The sequence below is a fragment of the Microcaecilia unicolor genome, chromosome 12, assembly GCF_901765095.1.
Source record: "Microcaecilia unicolor chromosome 12, aMicUni1.1, whole genome shotgun sequence".
NCBI lineage: Eukaryota > Metazoa > Chordata > Amphibia > Gymnophiona > Siphonopidae > Microcaecilia > Microcaecilia unicolor.
The window spans coordinates 106,895,335-106,915,035 of NC_044042.1; the positions used below are offsets into that span (position 1 = coordinate 106,895,335).

Here is a 19,701-nt window from a genome sequence, read left to right on the forward strand (position 1 = left end):
CAGGGACTTGCACTGTCCCTGGTGGGTTCACAATCTTAAATATATTGTACCTGGGGCAATGGAGGGCTAAGTGACTCGCCCAGGGTCACACGGAGCTGCAGAAACAATTGAACCTGGTTCCCCAGGATCTTAACCCACTGCCGACCGTTAGGCAGCAGTGCAAATTGAACCTGGCTGCACTAACCATTAGGCCACTCCTCCACTTGGGAGGAACATTCGGTCATGCAGTGGAACAGGTCAGTTAACCAGATTTTTAACAGCAGATTGGACACACATTTTTCTTTGATGGTGTATGGTACAGGGCATTAGCTGTTAGCGGTGGGTTGGACTCAGTCTCTCCCAGCATCATCTTTACATGGTGCTACTTTATATGTATATCTACAGAGCTTTCCTGAGTTAGTTATAAAGAAGACAGTGGTACCAGAAGTCCATTGTGCAGGGTTACCAACCGTCAGGGAAAAACGTGGAGTGGAGGAGTGGTCTAGTGGTTAGGGTGGTGGACTTTGGTCCTGGGGAACTGAGGAACTGAGTTCGATTCCCACTTCAGGCACAGGCAGCTCCTTGTGACTCTGGGCAAGTCACTTAACCCTCCATTGCCCCATGTAAGCCGCATTGAGCCTGCCATGAGTGGGAAAGCGCAGAGTACAAATGTAACAAAAATAAAATAGATACTACTGGAGATTCTACATGGAATGTTGCTACTATTGGAGATTCAAAATATAGAACAGGAAAAGTTCTCTACGATGACGAATCACAGAAGGCAAAAGTAGAGACTAATAGACGATTCACCACTGGAGACGTGAGTCCAACAGTCTTTATTATATCAGAGATAACGACCCTACTATTGGAGATTCTACATGGAATGTTCCTACTATTGGAGATTCTACATGGAATGTTGCTATTCCACTAGCAACATTCCATGTAGAATCTCAAATAGTAGCAACAGTGGAGGAGTGGCCTAGTGGTTAGGGTGGCGGACCTTGGTCCTGGGGAACTGAGTTTGATTCCCACTTCAGGCACAGGCAGCTCCTTGTGACTCTGGGCAAGTCACTTAACCCTCTATTGCCTGCCGCGTTGAGCCTGCCATGAGTGGGAAAGCGCAGGGTACAAATGTAACAAAAAAATAAAAGGAGCAAAATAATTTCACGTCGGTGAAAAATTCTTGAGCAACAGGGCCTGTGTCTCCAGTGAGTTGGCCTCAGGTTCTGCCAGGCTGTAGGACCTGAGAGTCAGGAACTACGTTTCAGTGCTTGCAAGGGTGAATTTAGCCAGAGTAAGTCAAGCTGTGCATAAAGAGGGCAAGTAGATGCCTACTCTTCTTATAGAATGCTGGCATAACAGGCATCTACATGCGTTCATACATTCCTCCCCTAGCTGAGATAATATTTAACCATCTCTCTGACCTCTTGTGCACCTTTCTTTAAATTAGCCACCTTAAGACATAAGTATCGCTACACTGGGACAGACCAAAGGTCCATCTAGCCCAGCACCCTGTCTCCGACAGTGGCCCATCCAGGTCACAATCACCCGACAAGATCCACGGAGCAAAGCTTTTTGTACTGCTTGTCCCAGAAATAGTGGATTTTTCCCTACGTCCATTTATAACATTCTATGGCCTTTTCCTTCAGGAAGCCGTCCAAACCTTTCTTAAACTCTGCTAAGCTAACCGCTTTAACCACATTCTCCGGCAATGAATTCCAGAGTCGAATTGCGCGCTGTGTAAAGAAAATTTTCCTCTTATTTGTTTTAAACTTTCTTCAGTCCAGCTTCATCGCATGCCTCCTTGTCCTAGTATTTTTGGAAAGCGTAAACAGACGCTCCATATCTATCTTTTCCACTCCACTCATTTTACATACCTCTATCATATCACACCTCACCACCTTTTCTCCAAGCTGACGAGCCCCAGTCGTTTTAGCCTTTCCTCATAGGAATGTCGTCCCATCCCCTTAATCATCTTCGTCGCCCTTCTCTGTGCCTTTTCTAATTCCACTGTATCTTTTTTGAGGTGCTGCGACCAGAATTGAACACAATACTCTAGGTGTGGTCGCACCATGGACCGATAAAGTGGCATTATAATATCCTCATTTTTGTTTTCCATCCCTTTCCTAATAATACCTAACATTCTATTTGGTTTCTTAGCTGCAGCAGCACACTGAGCAGAAGATAGTAACATAGTAGATAATGGCAGAAAAAGACCTGCACGGTCCATCCAGTCTGCCCAACAAGATAAACTCATATGTGCTACTTTTTGTGTATACCTTACCTTGATTTGTACCTGTCCTTTTCAAGGCACAGGCCGTATAAGTCTGCCCAGCACTATCCCCGCCTCCCAACTACCAGCCCCGCCTCCCACCACCGATTCTGGCACAGACCATATAAATCTGCCCAGCACTATCCCCGCCTCCCAACCACCAGTCCCGCCTCCCGCCACCAGCTCTGCCACCCAATCTCGGCTAAGTTCCTTAGGATCCATTCCTTCTGAACAGGATTCCTTTATGTTTATCCCACGCATGTTTGAATTCCGTTACCGTTTTCATTTCCACCACCTCATTCAACGTATCATCAATGATGACTCTCAGGTCCCTTTCTCGTTCCGTAACTCCTAATGCTGAACCTTGCATGACGCAGCTATAGTTTGGGTTCCTCTTTCCCACATGCATCACTTTGCACTTGCTCACATTAAACGTCATCTGCCATTTAAACGCCCAGTCTCCTAGTCTCGCAATATCTTCTTGCAACTTTTCACAATCTTCCCGCGATTTGACGACCTTAAACAACTTTGTGCCATCTGCAAATTTGATAACCTCGCTAGTTACCTCCACCTCTAGGTCATTTATGAAAATGTTAAAAAGCAACGGTCCCAGCACAGATCCCTGAGGGACCCCACTAATTACCCTTCTCCATTGCGAATAGTGACCATTTAACCCTACTCTCTGTTTCCTATCTTATTTTCTAACTCCTCTTACTCTCTTACCTATCTATACGTTCCATCTTTGCTTATACCCTTATGAGGTCAATTAAAATGTTCTATTACATATTGTGTTGACGTAAGTAGTATACTAGTCCGTACTTTGTATAGTTATTTGAATATTTTTACTGCTTTAATTGTCTATTGCTCACGTTTGATCTATTCTTACTGTACACTGCCTTGAGTGAATTCCTTCAAAAAGGCGGTAAATAAATTAAATAATAAATACGTGCCTATGCTGGCATAACCACACCTAAAATTACGCACAATCCTGAGATCCACGCGCAAATACGTTAGTTAACGAACTGTTAACAATCAATAATTGTTTGTTAATCAGTTATGTTGATTGGCACAGATCTGGCTGCACACGATTCTATAAAGATTTGTGCCCAAATCCTCTCATGTGTAATTGAAAAGGGGACTTGGGCTATGGGAGGACATGGGTGGGTCAGGGGTTTGCCAAAGAATTACGTACAGTGTTACAAAAATTGGGGGCTTGCTCGCCAGGATTTAAGTCCTCACATCCAAACAAGCAGATGATCGAAAGCCCCAAACAGCGCTCTAAAAATAGCGCTGGAACAGCGCAGGGCTTTACTGCACCAATGACCAGAGATAATTGCATGCAAATTGAAGCACGCAATTCTCTCTGATTGTGGGGTAGAAGTGCGGGAGGAATCCTCCCGCACTTGTTTGACAGGTCAAAAGCCCAGAGCTGTCAAACTGGGGCTGGAAGTCCATGAGACCACCAGACCCCAACTACCCCGCCCCGAGCAAGGCAAAATGGGGGCTGGAAGTCCGGCAGACCTCCGGTCCCCCCGACCCCCCCTCCCCCAGGGAGGGCTGATCCTTATATGGTGTGAAGACCCGCCCAACGCATCCCAGGATACACTGGGCAGAGCTGGGCGCCGCCATTTTCCAGGCGGCATCGAAGGAAGAGGAGGGAGGCCACCTCCCTCCTCTAACTCAAGGTAAGGGGAGTAGGGGGATTGACAGCGGCCCACTGGCTCATCAGGGACTTCTTGCTAATGCTGGGGGGGGGGGGGGGGGGGGGGGGTTGGAGGGGGCTTGAGACCCACTGGATTTCCAGCCCTCCCTGAACCTGTGTCGGTCGCCACTGAGCCACCAGGGACTTCTTAGAATTGCTGGGGATGGGAGTTAGGGGGGGCTGGAGATCCGGTGTCGGGAGTGGGGTCAGGGGGACCTTCCCTTCAGTTCTGCCCCTTCACTTTTCCTCCTCTGTAGCCCCCTACCCTTCACTGTGCAGCTGTGCCTCGTCTGCCATCACAACTTCCACTGGCACTTTCACCCTTCTGCTCTTCTCCCTCTGCCGGCAGGACGGGGACTCCCACTGGCTTTTCAGGGGGAGTGACATCATGCACATGTGTAAACAGATGTATACAGACAGACAGATGAATAGACCCTTCTCAGTAGCTGTTACCGTTTAAGTGAAATGTGCCCAATAAAACACCATTCTCACAAGTTAGACAACCCTGCTGTTGAAAATAATCTTAACTTACTTGAGAAGGAGTTGTGGACTTGGGGTCCTGTTGCTGCCCTGCTCTGGCAGTGGCTTGCAGTGCCGTGGATATCTCTGCTGGAGCAGCTGCTTGCTGTGTGTGTGCAACTTTCCCTTTATCCCCCATGCCCTTAACTTAATTTGTGACAGTGTTCATTTTGCATTAGCTGATTAAAAATAGAAGAGTCGGCTGTTTGTTTTACATGGAGATTAGCGTCACACCGAGATGGAAAAGAACAGCAAGTACCGTTTGCTGGTGTCTGAACAGAATCTGAAGGGATTTACAGCAGCTTTCCAACCCTGTCCTGGAATCGCACCTAATTCTGGAGTGGAAGAGTAGCCTAGTGGTTAGTGCAGTGGACTTTGATCCTGGGGAGCTGAGTTCGATTCCCAATGTAGCTCCTTGTGACTCTGGGCAAGTCACTTAACCCTCCATTGCCCCTGGTACAAAATAAGTACCTGAATATATGTAAACCGCTTTGAATGTAGCTGCAAAAACCTCAGAAAGGCGGTATATCAAGTCCCATTTCCCTTTCCCCCTTTCCCTTATGACATCACAATATCAGAAGTGAGCCAAGCCATTGTGACATCACTGATGAGGTTGGCTCTTATTGGTGGAATGAGGCATCATGACATCACAAGTGAGCCAAGTATCGGGCAATCAAGCCATTGTGACATCACTGATGAGGTTGGCTCTTATTGGTGGAATGAGTGGAGGAGTAGCCTAGTGGTTAGTGCAGCGGACTCTGATCCTGGGGAGCTGGGTTCAATTCCCGCTGCAGCTCCTTGTGACTCTGGGCAAGTCACTTAACCCTCCATTGCCCCTGGTACAAAATAAGTACCTGAATATATGTAAACCACTTTGAATGTAGTTGCAAAAACCTCAGAAAGGCGGTATATCAAGTCCCATTTCCCTTCCCCTTTCTGGGTAGGCGATTTTCATACCCCGGGTCTCCAGTGTATGCATGTCTCTCATGCATATTCATTACAGATATCCTAAGAGGACAGGGTTGTGAATTTAACTCCTCTGCACTCTCTTGTGATCTTATTCCTATGACTGCTTGGTTTGCTCAGGGGTGGGCAATCTTGGTCCTGAAGGGCTGCAACCCAGTCGAGTTTCCAGAATTTCCCAAATATGCATGCAAATAGATCTCATGCATGTTCATTGGGGAAATCCTGAAAACCCGACTGAGTTGCAGCCCTCGAGGACTGAGGTTGCCCACCCCTGGGTTAGCAGATGCTGCTAACCAGATAAATGCCATCCAGAGGAATATTCAGTGACACTAACCAGATAATGATATGATATGGTTACTTTTATACTGCAGTTACCAAAAACATTCATAAGAACACAAGAGTAGCCATACTGGGTCAGACCAGTGGTCCATCTAGCCCAGTATCTTGTTTTCCAAATAGTGGCCAAGCCAGGTCAAAATTATTTTATTTATTTATTTATAACATTTATATCCCACCGTATTCCCACCCAAGGGCAGGCTCAATGTGGCGTACAATAGTTAATATGCAAACAATAGTACAAAATACAAGGTCACAAGAGGGAGAAAGAAATAGCTGAGGAGGAAAGGAAGAGGGGAGGTGAGAAATTATCACAGAGAGAGCCGTGGGTTAAAAGGGCATGGCACCAGAAGGGTCCACGGCATATGCTCTGCCAAATACGAAGGTCTTGAGTTGCTTCTTAAAGGTCGGGTGATCAGGAGTGAATTTAACCTCTCGAGGCAACCCATTCCACAATTGAGTGCTGAGATAAGGGAAAGAGGAACCATAGATGGTCTTACCTGGCAGAAACCCAAATCGTGGCAACATTCCATGTAGAACCCCAAAGAATTGCAAGATTCTGGAACCCTAAAGAGTGACAAGATTCCATGCAGAATCTCAGAGTAGCAACATTCCATGTAGAACCCCAAAGAATAGCAAGATTCTGGAATCCTACAGAGTGAGAAGATTCCATGTGGAACCCCAAATAGCAGCAAGATTCTGGAATCCTAAAGAGTGACAAGATTCTGGAATCCTAAAGAGTGACAAGATTCCATGCAGAATCTCAAAGAGTAGCAACATTCCATGTAGAACCCCAAAGAATTGCAAGATTCTGGAACCCTAAAGAGTGACAAGATTCCATGCAGAATCTCAAAGAGTAGCAACATTCCATGTAGAACCCTAATGAATAGCAAGATTCTGGAACCCTAAAGAGTAGCAACATTCCATGCTACAAATTCCAGGGCAAGCAGTTACTTCCCATTTCTGTCTCAACAGCAGACTATGTACTTTTCCTCCAGGAATTTGTCCAAACCTTTTTTTTAAACCCAGATATGCTAACCGATGTATATTTCTGGGATGTCAAAAATTAAATAGATCAACATGAAGTAGAATTAAACATTATAGAATTTGCTGAATAAAAGTCTCCATCTGCTTGCAAAAAGACTTCTAAATTGTTTCCAGTTCTTATATTTAAAGGTAAAACGTTCCAAAATTTAGCTGCTTGAAAGCCAGAAGATGATGTAAGAGCTGATTTATATTTAATGCTTAGAATTGACGGAAAGGTCAGAGATACACAATCGTTCGAACGAGTTTCTGTGTTTGTCGAGATTATTCAGATTAATTTAAGCATGTATTGAGTTGTCCCAAATACAATCTCCCAATTTGAAAAGTATATGACAGGGGCAGATTGACCATTCGGGCAACCGGGCAGTGCCCGAGGGCCCAGAGTCTCTGCCCAGATGCCCGGCGCACCACTGGTGATCTAGTGGCCTCTGCGGGGGGAACATGTTCTTTCCTGCCCGGCCCGCTGGGCTGCCACTACTCCCCTTCCCACCCAGCACCACTGTAATTTAAAAATGACAGCCAAGACGCGTGAGATCCACAAGACTACAGCAGGAAATCTCAGCCACCATTTTGAAAACACGGCGGCGCTGGCAGGTGGGGGAATAGCAGCGCAGTGGGCAGGAAAGAACATGCCCCCCCTGCAGAGGCCACCAGACTACCAGGACACATCAGGTAGGACCAGGGTAACAGGAGCGTCGGCTGCAGTGGCAGGGCGGGAGGCCCAGACCACCCTCAATCTGCCCCTGGTATATGAGCTTTAACCAGTAGCCAATGTGATTTGATTGACAGATGTGTTACATGTTCAAATCTCCTTGCATTCAAAATCAATCTTGCAGTATTTTAAATGTTTGTTTAAGCACCCTGAATATATTATTTATTTATTGGAATTTTTATATCCCACATTATTCAAAATAAGATTATTTTATTTATTTATTTATTTATTGCATTTGTACTCCACATTTTCCCACCTATTTGCAGGCTCAATGTGGCTTATATAGTACCGTCAAAGGCGTTTGCCCAGTCGGTGGATAACAGATACAAGGTTGTATAGTGATCGTATGAGGTATAAGTGGAGGGTCGAAATGGATGAAGATTGCGTGATGTCCTGTTCGATCATAGTCATGCTGTGTTGGTAGGTGAAGAGGGTTACGTGGGGTCGTTGGTGTAAGCCTGTTTGAAGAGGTTGGTTTTTAGTGATTTCCTGAAGTTCAAGTGGTCATGGATTGTTTTCACATCTTTTGGGAGCCCATTCCATCGTTGTGCGCTTATGTAGGAGAAGCCGGCTGCGTAAGTTGTTTTGTATTTCAGTCCTTTGCAATTTGGGTAGTGTAGGTTTAGGTAGGATCTTGACAATCTGGCTTTGTTTCTCATTGGTAAGTCTATGAGGTCTGTCATGTATTCTGGGACTACGCCATACATGATTTTGTGGACTAAGGTGCAGATTTTGAAGATGATCCGTTCTTTGATTGGGAGCCAATGCAACTTTTCTCGGAAGGGTTTGGCACTTTCGAAGCGTGTTTTGCTGAATATCAGCCTGGCTGCTGTATTTTGGGCGGTCTGGAGTTTTTTTATGAGTTGTTCTTTGCGGCCCGCGTAGATTCCGTTGCAATAATCTGCATGGCTTAGGACCATTGATTGTATTAGGTATCGAAAAGTTGCTCTTGGGAAGAAAGGTTTTAATCGTTTGAGCTTCCACATTGAATAGAACATTTATTTGTTATCAGTTCAATGTGGCTAATGTACAATTTAAAGTATTACAATGAAAAGAATATTAATGAACACATGGATTACAAGAGTAATTAGGCATGACAGGCAAACGAAGAAGTTTAGACATCTTGTAATAGAAACATTTTAAAAAGGAAACTTTTTAGGAATTTGCAGAAAGTAAGATAATTGTTGATTGTCTCAGGTACAAACAAGGGGCACTTTTATTAAGCTGCGTAAGCGTCTACACGCGCCCAACGTGCGCCAAAATGGAGTTACTGCATGGCTCTTGCGGTAATTTCATTTTTGCCGCATGTCCGATACACGCAGCTGAAAAATAATTTTTATTTTGTGCCGCGCGCATCGGACGTGCGCCAAGTGGCATTTGACGTGTGTAGGTCATTACCGCCGGTTACCGCGTGAGACTTTACCGCTAGGTCAATGGCTGGCGGTAAGGTCTGAGACCCAAAATGGACGCGCGGGGCAATTTTCATTTTGCCGCACGTCCATTTTAGGCAAAAATTTTAAGAAGGCCTTTTTTACAGGTGCGCTGAAAAATGACTCTGCGTGCGCCGCAAACCTGCGCCTACACTACCACAGGCCATTTTCAGCGCACCTTAGTAAAAGGACCCCTTAGATTGTGAGCCTTCACATAAGCACCGCCATACTGGGAAAAGGCCAAGGATCCATCAAGTCCAGCATCCTGTCTCCGACAGCGGCCAATCCAGGCTTTAAGAACCCGGCAACCCCCTCCCCCCCAAAAAAAATTAATAATGTTCAATGGACTTTTCCCTCAGGAATCTGTCCAAACCCCCCTTAAACTCCGTAAGGCCAGCTGGCTACTACTTAAAAGGTGTGAGCAAAGTCCAAATAAATGAGGCTTATTTCCTTTGGGATGGAGTTCCACCATTTAGAACCAAGATGAGAAAAGCTTTTGTCCAGTAGATGTGTATTTTATGTTTTTGTATGTTGGGAAGTGGAGGATGAGAGAGTCCCTGGCACCTGGTATATCATTGCCAGTTGGGAGGTCTATCAAACATATAAACGGCAAGTGACCGAACTCACTCGCAAATGCGCAGTAGAGACTTCCCTAGGCAGAGCTTAGCCTAGAATGGGTGGCAGAGCTGGTGGTTGGGAGGCGGGGCTAGTGTGGGCAGACATATACGGTCTGTGCTGGGGCTGGTGGTTGGGAGGCGGGACTAGTGCTGGGCAGACTTATACGGTCTGTGCCGGGGCTGGTGGTTGGGCGGCGGGGATAGTGCTGGGCAGACTTATACGGTCTGTGCCAGAGCCGGTGGTGGGTGGCAGGGATAGTGCTGGGCAGACTTATACGGTCTGTGCCAGAGCTGGTGGTTGGGAGGCGGAGTTGGTGGTTGGGAGGCGGGAGGCGGGAATAGTGCTGAGCAGACTTATACGGTCTGTGCCAGAGCCGGTGGTGGGTGGCAGGGATAGTGCTGGGCAGACTTATACGGTCTGTGCCAGAGCTGGTGGTTGGGAGGCGAGGTTGGTGGCTGGGAGGCGGGGATAGTGCTGGGCAGACTTATACGGTCTGTGCCAGAGCTGGTGGTTGGGAGGCGGGGTTGGTGGTTGGGAGGCGGGGATAGGGCTGGCCAGACTTCGTATAAGTCTGGCCAGCCCTATCCCCGCCTCCCAACCACCAGCTCTGGCATAGACCGTATAAGTCTGCCCACCAGCCCCAGCACAGACCGTATATGTCTGCCCACACTAGCCCCGCCTCCCAACCACCAGCTCTGCCACCCATTCTAGGCTAAGCTCTGCCTAGGGAAGTCTCTACTGCGCATTTGCGAGTGAGTTCGGTCTGTGCCCTGAAAAGGACAGGTACAAATCAAGGTAAGGTATACACAAAAAGTAGCACATATGAGTTTATCTTGTTGGGTAGACCGGGCCCTCTGATCGCAATTAATTCAACTTACATCGCCGCAGCACGCAGATCAGCTGAGCTCCGGTCGGCCTTCCTTCCCTGCCTGTGTCCCGCCCTCACCGACGGTACGTCACATGAGGGAGGGACACAGGCAGAGAAGGAAGGCCAGGCCGACGGGAGCTCAGCTGATCTGCGTGCTGCGGCAATGTAAGTTGAATTAATTGCGATCAGAGGGCCCGGGCCAGGTGGAGGGGTGGCGGCGGCGACTCCGGGGGGGGGGGGGGGGGGGGAGGGGGCAGCGGCGACCTCAGGGGGGGGGGGGGCCTTGGAAAACCCCCATTCCAATAGTAGCCCGTTTTAACGGGCTCAACGGCTAGTTGTATCATATATAGCATAGAACCTACATTACAATTCTAATGATGTAATTTAAAAAAAAACTTTCTTTTTTTAATCAAGTGAGTTATGTGGGGTTCAAAAGTGAAATATGGATCTCTGACCACCTCAGCTGGGTGGAGCTGGAGTTAACTGCTCAAGCAGCCATATTCAGACTGCTAACCAGATAACCAAATGGATTAAATTAAGACAGAAGGAAAGCCGTCCTCACTGTCCTGCTGGCTGGTTATCGCTCTGAATAGTACTTCCAGGTCGGCACCAAAACTGAATATTTACAGGTGCTTAATATCCGGTTTAATTTTAATCATTGTAGCTGGCTTTTTACTGTACTGCTGGCTGCCATGCTTAAATATCAGGCCGTCTATTTATTGTGGTAATGAATGCTAGATTTCATGTCTCGGATCTTCACTCGCTTTTAGAATGTCAGCACATTGCTTTGAATCTGTTGTAGAAATCTGGTGTGTGTGTGCTGTTTTCTCAAGGCAGAAGGTTTGTATTCCTAGGCAGTAAAGCAGCTGAGAACTCCAGAGTTCAAACCATATGTCATCTTTGTGAAGCCCCAGCTCCATGAAAAGAGGAGAAAGCCGGCTGTATCCCCAGCGTCAGTGGAAATCACAGCAGCTCTGGTGAGTGTTGACATTTTGACTGTCTAGGTGTGTTGGTCCCTTGAATGGTTTCTGGTCTTTAGAACAGTGGTGTAGTAAGGTGGGGGAGAGGGCTCTCCTTCCCCCAAAATTGAAGCACTTGGCTGGTCAGGGGTCCCCACCCGCGGAAGCTCTCCTTCCTGCATGCTGTGCTGTCCGCTCCCTCCCCCGCACATTGCTGGGTTTTTGTACAACCAAGCATGCGTGACGGAGGCCCACTCATATGCATATGCAATTTTGGTGCAGGGGAGGGGAGGGGAAGGCCTCCCTCATGCATGCTTGGTGTAGAAAAGCCCAGCAATGTGCGGGGGAGGGGGGAGCGGACAGCAATGGGGGGAGTGAACAGAGCAGTGCATGGGTAGGAAAGCTTCTGCTTGTGGGGCTTGGGGACCTGTCAGTTCAGGTATACAGTGCACGATGAGTGTGTTTGTTAGGGGGGGGGGGTGGAGAACGGAGCCCTAGTATTTTTGGAAAGCGTAAACAGACCTTCACATCTACCCATTCCACTCTACTCATTATTTTATAGACCTCTATCATATCTCCCCTCAGCCGCCTTTTCTCCAAGGGAAGAGCCCCGACCACTTTAGCCTTTCCTCATAGGGAAGTCGTCCCATCCCCTTTATCATTTTCATCACCCTTCTCTGCACCTTTTCTAATTCCACTATATCTTTTTTGAGATGCAGCAACCAGAATTGAACACAATATTCGAGGTGCGGTCGCACCATGGTGCGATACAAAGGCATTATAACATCCTCATTTTTGTTTTCCATTCCTTTCCTAATAATACCTAATATTCTATTTGCTTTCTTAGCCGCAGCAGCACACTGAGCAGAAGGTTTCAACGTATCATCAATGACAACACCTAGATCCCTTTCTTGGTCTGTGACTCCTAACGTGGAACCTTGCATGACGTAGCTATAATTCGGGTTCCTCTTTCCCACATTCATCACTTTGCACTTGCTCACATTAAACGTCATCTGCCATTTAGACGCCCAGTCTCGTAAGATCCTCTTGTAATTTTTCACAATCCTCCCGCAATTTAACCACTTTGAATAACTTTGTGTCATCAGCAAGTTTAATGACCTCACTAGTTACTCCCATCTCTAGGTCATTTATAAATATGTTAAAAAGCAGCGGTCCCAGAACAGACCTCTGGGGAACCCCACTAACTACCCTTCTCCATTGAGAATACTGATCATTTAACCCTACTCTCTGTTTTCTATCTTTTAACCAGTTTTTAATCCACAATAGAACACTACCTCCTATCCCATGACTCTCCAATTTCCTTTGGAGTCTTTCATGAGGTACTTTGTCAAACGCCTTCTGAAAATCCAGATACACAATATCAACCGGCTCCCCTTTATCCACATGTTTGTTCACCCCTTCAAAGAAATGTAGTAGATTGGTGAGGCAAGATTTCCCTTCACTAAATCCATGTTGACTTTGTCTCATTAATCCATGCTTTTGAATATGCTCTGTAATTTTGTTCTTAATAATAGTCTCTAGCATTTTGCCCGGCACCAACGTCAGACTCACCGGTCTATAATTTCCCGGATCTCCTCTGGAACCTTTTTTAAATATCGGCGTTACATTGGTCACCCTCCAATCTTCCGGTACCACGTTCGATTTTAAGGATAAATTACATATTTCTAACAATAGCTCCACAAGCTCATTTTTCAGTTCTATCAGTACTCTGGGATGAATACCATCCGGTCCAGGAGATTTGCTACTCTTCAGTTTGTAGAACTGCCCCATTACATCCTCTAGGTTTACAGAGAATTCATTAAGTTTCCTTGACTCGTCAGCTTCGAACACCATTTCTGGCACCGGTATCCCACCCAAATCTTCCTCGGTGAAGACCGAAGCAAAGAATTCATTTAATCTCTCCGCTACAGCTTTGTCTTCCCTGATCGCCCCTTTTACCCCTCGGTCATCTAGCGGTCCGACCGATTCTTTTGCTGGCTTCCTGCTTTTAATATGCCTCCAACGCAGAGCTCTTGCATTTGACTTGGCATTCCTTATGCTGTTTCTTATTATTTTCAGTCAGTTCCTTCTTCCATTTTCTGAAGGATTTTCTTTTAGCTCTAATAGCTTCCTTTACCTCACTTTTTAACCACGCCGGCTGTCATTTGGTCTTCCATTCTCCTTTTTTTAATACGTGGAATATATTTGGCCTGAGCTTCCAGGATGGTGTTTTTGAACAGCATCCACACCTGATGTAAATTTTTGACCCTTGCAGCCGCTCCTCTAAGTTTTTTTTTTCACCGTTCTTCTCATTTTATCATAGTCTCCTTTTTTTAAAGTTAAACGCTAACGTATTGGATTTCCTATGTATACTTACTTAAAAGCTAATATCAAATCCAATCATATTATGATCACTGTTATCAAGCGGCCCCAGCACCTAACCTCCTGCACCAGATCATGCGCTCCACTAAGGACTAGGTCTAGAATTTTTCCTTGTCTCGTCGGCTCCTGTACCAGCTGCTCCATAAAGCTGTCCTTGATTTCATCCTCCCTAGCGTGCCCCGATGTTACACTTACCCAGTCAATATTGGGGTAATTGAAATCACCCATTATTATTGTTTTGCCAAGTTTGTTTGCGTCCCTAATTTCCTTTAACATTTCTGCATCCGTCTGTTCATCCTGGCCAGGCGGACAGTAGTACACTCCTATCACTATCCTTTTCCCCTTCACACATGGAATTTCAATCCACAGTGATTCCAAGAAGTGTTTTGTTTCCTGCAGAATTTTCAATATATTTGATTCAAGGCTCTCCTTAATATACAATGCTACCCCTCCACCAATTTGATCCACCCTATCACTACGATATAATTTGTACCCTGGTATGAGTGTCCCACTGGTTATCCTCCTTCTACCAGGTCTCTGAGATGCCTATTATATCTAATTTTTCATTTAGTGCAATATATTCTAACTCTCCCATCTTATTTCTTAGGCTTCTGGCATTCACATATGTCTATTTCAAACTGTTTGTTGTTGCTATTTACATCATGCTCAGTACTTGACAGTATTAATTTGCAATCTTTTCTCTGATTTTTATTTTTACTTAGGGACACCTGATCTACTACGGTCTCTTTTGCAACCTCACTATCAGGGTACCCTATTGTCCCTGTTTTGGTGATATCTTTGAAAGATACCTTATCCCGAACCATGCGCTTTTGAATAGCAAGAGAGATTTCATATTTAGGGTCCTTTCCCCAAAATAAGTTTTTAATAGGAGAAATATGTTTTCCAGCTGTTACTGCATCTTCGATAATCAGTATATCAGAGCACATTATGAGCTTGATTTTGTAACATGAAGCCTATGTTAGAAGTCCAAAAAGATACCAGTTTTAAAAAGGCAAAATGGACACCTGTGTGTCTGTAAAATAAACTCCCAGATCCACTGCTCCGAGGCACTTGTAAGTATGTGTGTTTGTACTGTTCGTAGCTAATTGCACATTTTATGAAATATAAGCTGTGCCCCCGTGGGGTTTGCATTTACACATGTACTTTTCCTGTATTTGTTGTTTATGATAAGACATTATTGATGTTTTAGCTTTATGGTCTGTCGACCTTTTTTTAATGTTCAGCGCCTTGACGGCTTTCGAATAGCAGAATACCAAATTGCTCAAATAAATACATGAATTAATTAAATTAAATATTTTCCACGTGGAAACCGACTCTTATAAAATTGTGTGGCTGAATACATATGTATAAACAGGTGTACGGACAAGATTGTGCATATTTATAGGCATTCCTGGAGCAGAGTTACAATGTCCGCACACATTCTGTATGTTTCGCCATTGGAACAGGAAACAGCTATGCTTCAGGAAGACGCTAAAAACCTCTCTCTTCCCAAAGGCTGCTTCTTAACGATCCATTGACTTCTACCTCCTTGTATCATCCAATATCTTTTCCTAATGTTTTTGGTCTCATGCATTACACCAGTGGTCTCTAATGGTTCTGATATCGGCTTTTGCCTCACCTAGAATGTAAACTGCACTGAACCCTGGAAAGGGGATATTAGCGGTATACAAGAATTGATTTGAATTTATAGAATATGGAAAATAAAACACACTCGCCATGGAGCAGAGGAAAATTTGTGCAGTACTGGGAAGAGTTGTGAGTGCCTGGGTTGTCTTTTTGGAATAAATATATTATTATTATTATTAGCATTTGTATAGCGCTACCAGACGCACGCAGCGCTGAACACCTGATACAAAGAGACAGTCCCTGCTCAAAAGAGCTTACAATCTAAGTAATACAGACAGACAAGACAGTTACGGGTGAGGGAAGTAAAGGGTGAGAAGGGAGGAAGGGACAAGGGGAGGGCAATTGTGGCTAGCAGTGAAAAGGTGGGTTTTCAGCATAGATTTGAAAACAGACGTATAGGTGCAGGAAGTCTATTCCAGGCATAAGGTGCCGCGAGAGAAAAGGAGCGAAGCCTGGAGTTAGCAGTGGAGGAGAAGGGGGATGACAAGAGAGACTTGTCCAGTGAGCGGAGTTCGCTAATGTCTGCTTTCTCTTATTATGTTTCTTGATTTGTGATCTGCCTAGTTGTAGGCAGACTAGAAAATGTTAAAGAAAGAAAGAAAGAAATCTCCTTTTAATAAAATTATCCCCTGTGTGGTGTGTGCTGTCTGGTAGGAGAAGCAGTAATGAGGTTTGGCCCTCTGAGATTTGTCTTTTAAGCCTGTACAATGAGCGATGAGGACCGCGGCAATTGTCAGGCCTTGTTACACTTTCTCTCGTCTGCTTAATATCCAAACACCCACCTTTCCTGTTTTCTGCTTTTTGTTTTTTAAAGGATGAAGATCAGGAAATGTTTAATGCGGCTGTCTTTGAGCAGCAGTACGGCCATCTGATTGATACGGTGCTGGTCAGAGAGGATCTCCAGAGCTCCTGCAGTCAGCTGAAAGTCATTTTGGAGATGCTGCGAAAAGACACTTTCTGGGTGCCGGTCCATTGGATTAAGTCCTAGGCCCTGTATCGGTGCTTTCCTGACCCATGAAGAAAGGTTAAAGCATTCTGACTTATCAGCTGTAACGTACTGGGAACATTTTTCAGAAGAAGACTTGAAAACCAATGGCGACGTGGAGGGGCATTTTCGAAAGTGTGTCCAAGTCGGAATAGAGACGTCTCACTCATAGCATCCAAAAAAACAAAAATCATAACATCTCACAATCAGGAAATCCCAACCTTTTTCCTGTTCGAAAATACAAAATAGAACATCCACATTATGATCGTTAAAACAAGGCCATCTGTCTGGCAGTATTTATAGCAAAATGGCCACACAGACGCCCACAGACATCCCTGCAGAGCAATGGAGTAGCCTAGTGGTCAGTGCAGCGGACTTTAATCCAGGGCACCCAGGTTCATATTCCACTGCAATTCGGGTATTTTAAATGATGAGCTGTCTAGAGACAGGGAAATACCTGCTGTAGCACTTCAATACCCCTCAGGCTTGCACAGTGGCGTACCAAGGTGGGGGGCAGTCCGCCCCGGGTGCACGCCGCTGGGGGGTGCCGCGGCGCACGCCTGCTCCGAGTTCGCTAAACTTCTTTGCTTGTTCGCTGCAGCTCCCTCTGCCCCGGAACAGGTTACTTCCTGTTCCGGGGCAGAGGGAGCTGCAGCGAACGAGCAAAGAAGTTTAGCGAACTCGGAGCAGGCGCGCGCCGCGGCACCCCCCCCCCAGGCGGCGTAATTTAGTGGGGGGGGGGGTCGTGCTGCACCCGGGGGGGGGGGGCGCATCGGAACTCCGCCCCGGGTGCCATCCAGGCAAGGAACGCCACTGGGCTTGCAGGTGTCTTTAATATTAAGTACAGTAGGTTTCTCTTTCTGGAGGGCTCACAATATAAAGGTTGAAAAAAAAAAAGAACCAGTTAAAATGGGATTTGAACCTGGTTTACAGTCCACTGCACTGATCACTGAGCTACCCTTCAGCCTTCTTTCCTGCTCTGTTAGGAATGCCCATAATACCTGATGTCAGAAAGCCTACTTTCCCTTTCTGGGTCACATTCGGGGGGGTGAGGAAAGGGGACAGCGACCACTGGGAGATTAAGGACAGGTCGTGCCTTAATTCCTCCAGTGGTCAGTTGCTCAATCAGCGCATCGTTTCGTTCCCTGGACATACTTGAAACAGGTCTAAACAAAAAGGTCCTTCTATGTAGACTTCGAAGTGTCTCCCCATTCGATCATCGCTGTTGGATGTCCTAATTTTGTGCCCTCCCTGGTCCCTCCCACAACACCCCCTTGTTATTTGGATGCACTGCAGTGTAGACGTCTAAATTCTGCCATTTCAAAATTGCAGTTTGGACATTTTGTGGGTGTATTGAGACATCCATTTGCTTTGAAAATGACCACCATAAACATTTCATGGGTCAATAAGGCAGGCCTCAACTGTGTTTCATTAAATTTAGAAGCCAGGCTCAAATCTTAGGAGCCAGCAACTAAGACCTCTCTCATTTTCCTTCCCCACCCCTCAAAGATTGACCCCAGTGAAGTTTTTTTCTTGGGGGGGGGGGGGGAGGGGAAGAAGAATCCCCTCCTAGAACAAGCAGTATTTAACAGTATAGGAACTGATTTAAGTCAGGCTCTTTCCCTGTACTATCCCTGTGGACAAAAATACTTTAGTAAATCAGCCCCTTAAGATGGCTCTGCAAATCCCTGTTCCCTAAAATATACTGTCTGCTGTGTGACAGCTCCTTCTGAATAGGTGAAGGCAAACAGTAAATTGCTTCTGTTTGTGGAAGACAAACAAAAGAACAATCCTGCCCAAATCTCTGACAGGAAAACCAAAAAACAGCAGAGGTGACGGGGAACAAAAATCCACCACCTCATTAGATTCGACACGGGCCGTGGTTCGGCCTGTGGACCTGTATCAGGAGTCTAAAAATCAAATCCAAAATACTTACATCAGAGATACACATACGAAAAGTTGAAAACATACACATAAATAATTATATGATTTGTATAAATAAATAGAAAAATAAAACAAATCAGCATAAAAGATGTCTAAAACAGAAAGAGTGTACTGACAGTGAATGTACAGTGCAAAATTTATTTTTTACAGTTGGTGGTATGCTGTAATGTTATAAACTATCTCTCTATATAAAACGATCCATGAGGCAAACTTACCCAGCATTCCAAGTTCAGTTGTCATGGTCCAGATCAGTTTTCAACCATGAGTGCTTGCCCCGCCCTCGCGTCACAACGTGATGACGTTCGGGGCGGGGCTATGACACTCAACGAATCCCCAGTTGCACCGCCCTCCGACGCTCCACCTCCCCGACACACACAGAAAAACAGCGACCTACGCAAATCCTCCACCTCCCCCCCGCCCCCCCACGGAGTGCCGTCCGAACAAGGAAAGCGCCTTGCTAGCGCCCGTTTCATTGGCCTCAGAAACGGGCCTTTCATACTAGTATTATATATTATGTGCGATCTCTAATCTGAATTTTGGACTGTACATCCACTGTCGGTATGTGTATATATGAGTATCTCTGATATGAGTATTTTGGATTTGTTTCTTAGGCTCCTGATGTAGGGGTGGGTTAGTTTTTGTTTTTCCTCTCGCATACCGTCATGGCATGGGGGCCTCTTCAGTCTCTCTTTGTCTTTCTGATATATCTCCCCCCCCCCTTCCCCAATACCCCTCATCTCTACATCATGCAGTCTCTCGCTCATGTAACCCCCTCTCCACCTTCACGCAGTCTCTCTATCATTCTAAGTCACTCCCAGACAACTACTGTACTTGGGAGTCTGGCATCTGTTCTCCTTAGTATGGGGATAGTGCTGGGCAGACTTATACGGTCTGTGCCAGAGGCGGTGGTGGGAGGCGGGACTGGTGGTTGGGAGGCGGGGATAGTGCTGGACAGACTTGTACGGTCTGTGCCAGAGCCGGTGGTTGGGAGGCGGGGCTGGTGGTTGGGAGGCGGGGATAGTGCTGGGCAGACTTATACGATCTGTGCCAGAGCCGGTGGTGGGAGGCGGGGCTGGTGGTTGGGAGGCGAGGATAGTGCTGGGCAGACTTATACGGTCTGCGCCAGAGGCGGTGGTGGGAGGCGGGGATAGTGCTGGGCAGAGTTATACGGTCTGTGCCCTGAAGAGGACAGGTACAAATCAAGGTAGGGTATACACAAAAAGTAGCATATATGAGTTTATCTTGTTGGGCAGACTGGATGGACCATGCAGGTCTTTTTCTGCCGTCATCTACTATGTTACTATATATGCAGAGCTGCCTCACGAAAAAAACAACTTG

At 46.1% G+C, this 19,701-nt stretch overlaps 1 protein-coding gene across 2 annotated transcripts in view; it reads left to right on the forward strand.

Moving 5' to 3' along the window:
* Positions 1-16,915, forward strand: part of MPP3 (membrane palmitoylated protein 3) — a 178,200-nt gene extending 161,285 nt beyond the window's left edge. For both annotated transcript variants that reach the window (XM_030221016.1, XM_030221015.1), the window contains 2 exons: positions 11,301-11,423; positions 16,249-16,915. In XM_030221016.1, the coding sequence (XP_030076876.1) occupies positions 11,301-11,423; positions 16,249-16,422 (297 nt within the window). In that variant the 3' untranslated portion in view covers positions 16,423-16,915. The remainder of the gene's footprint in view (positions 1-11,300; positions 11,424-16,248) is intronic.
* The last annotated feature ends 2,786 nt before the right edge of the window (positions 16,916-19,701 follow it).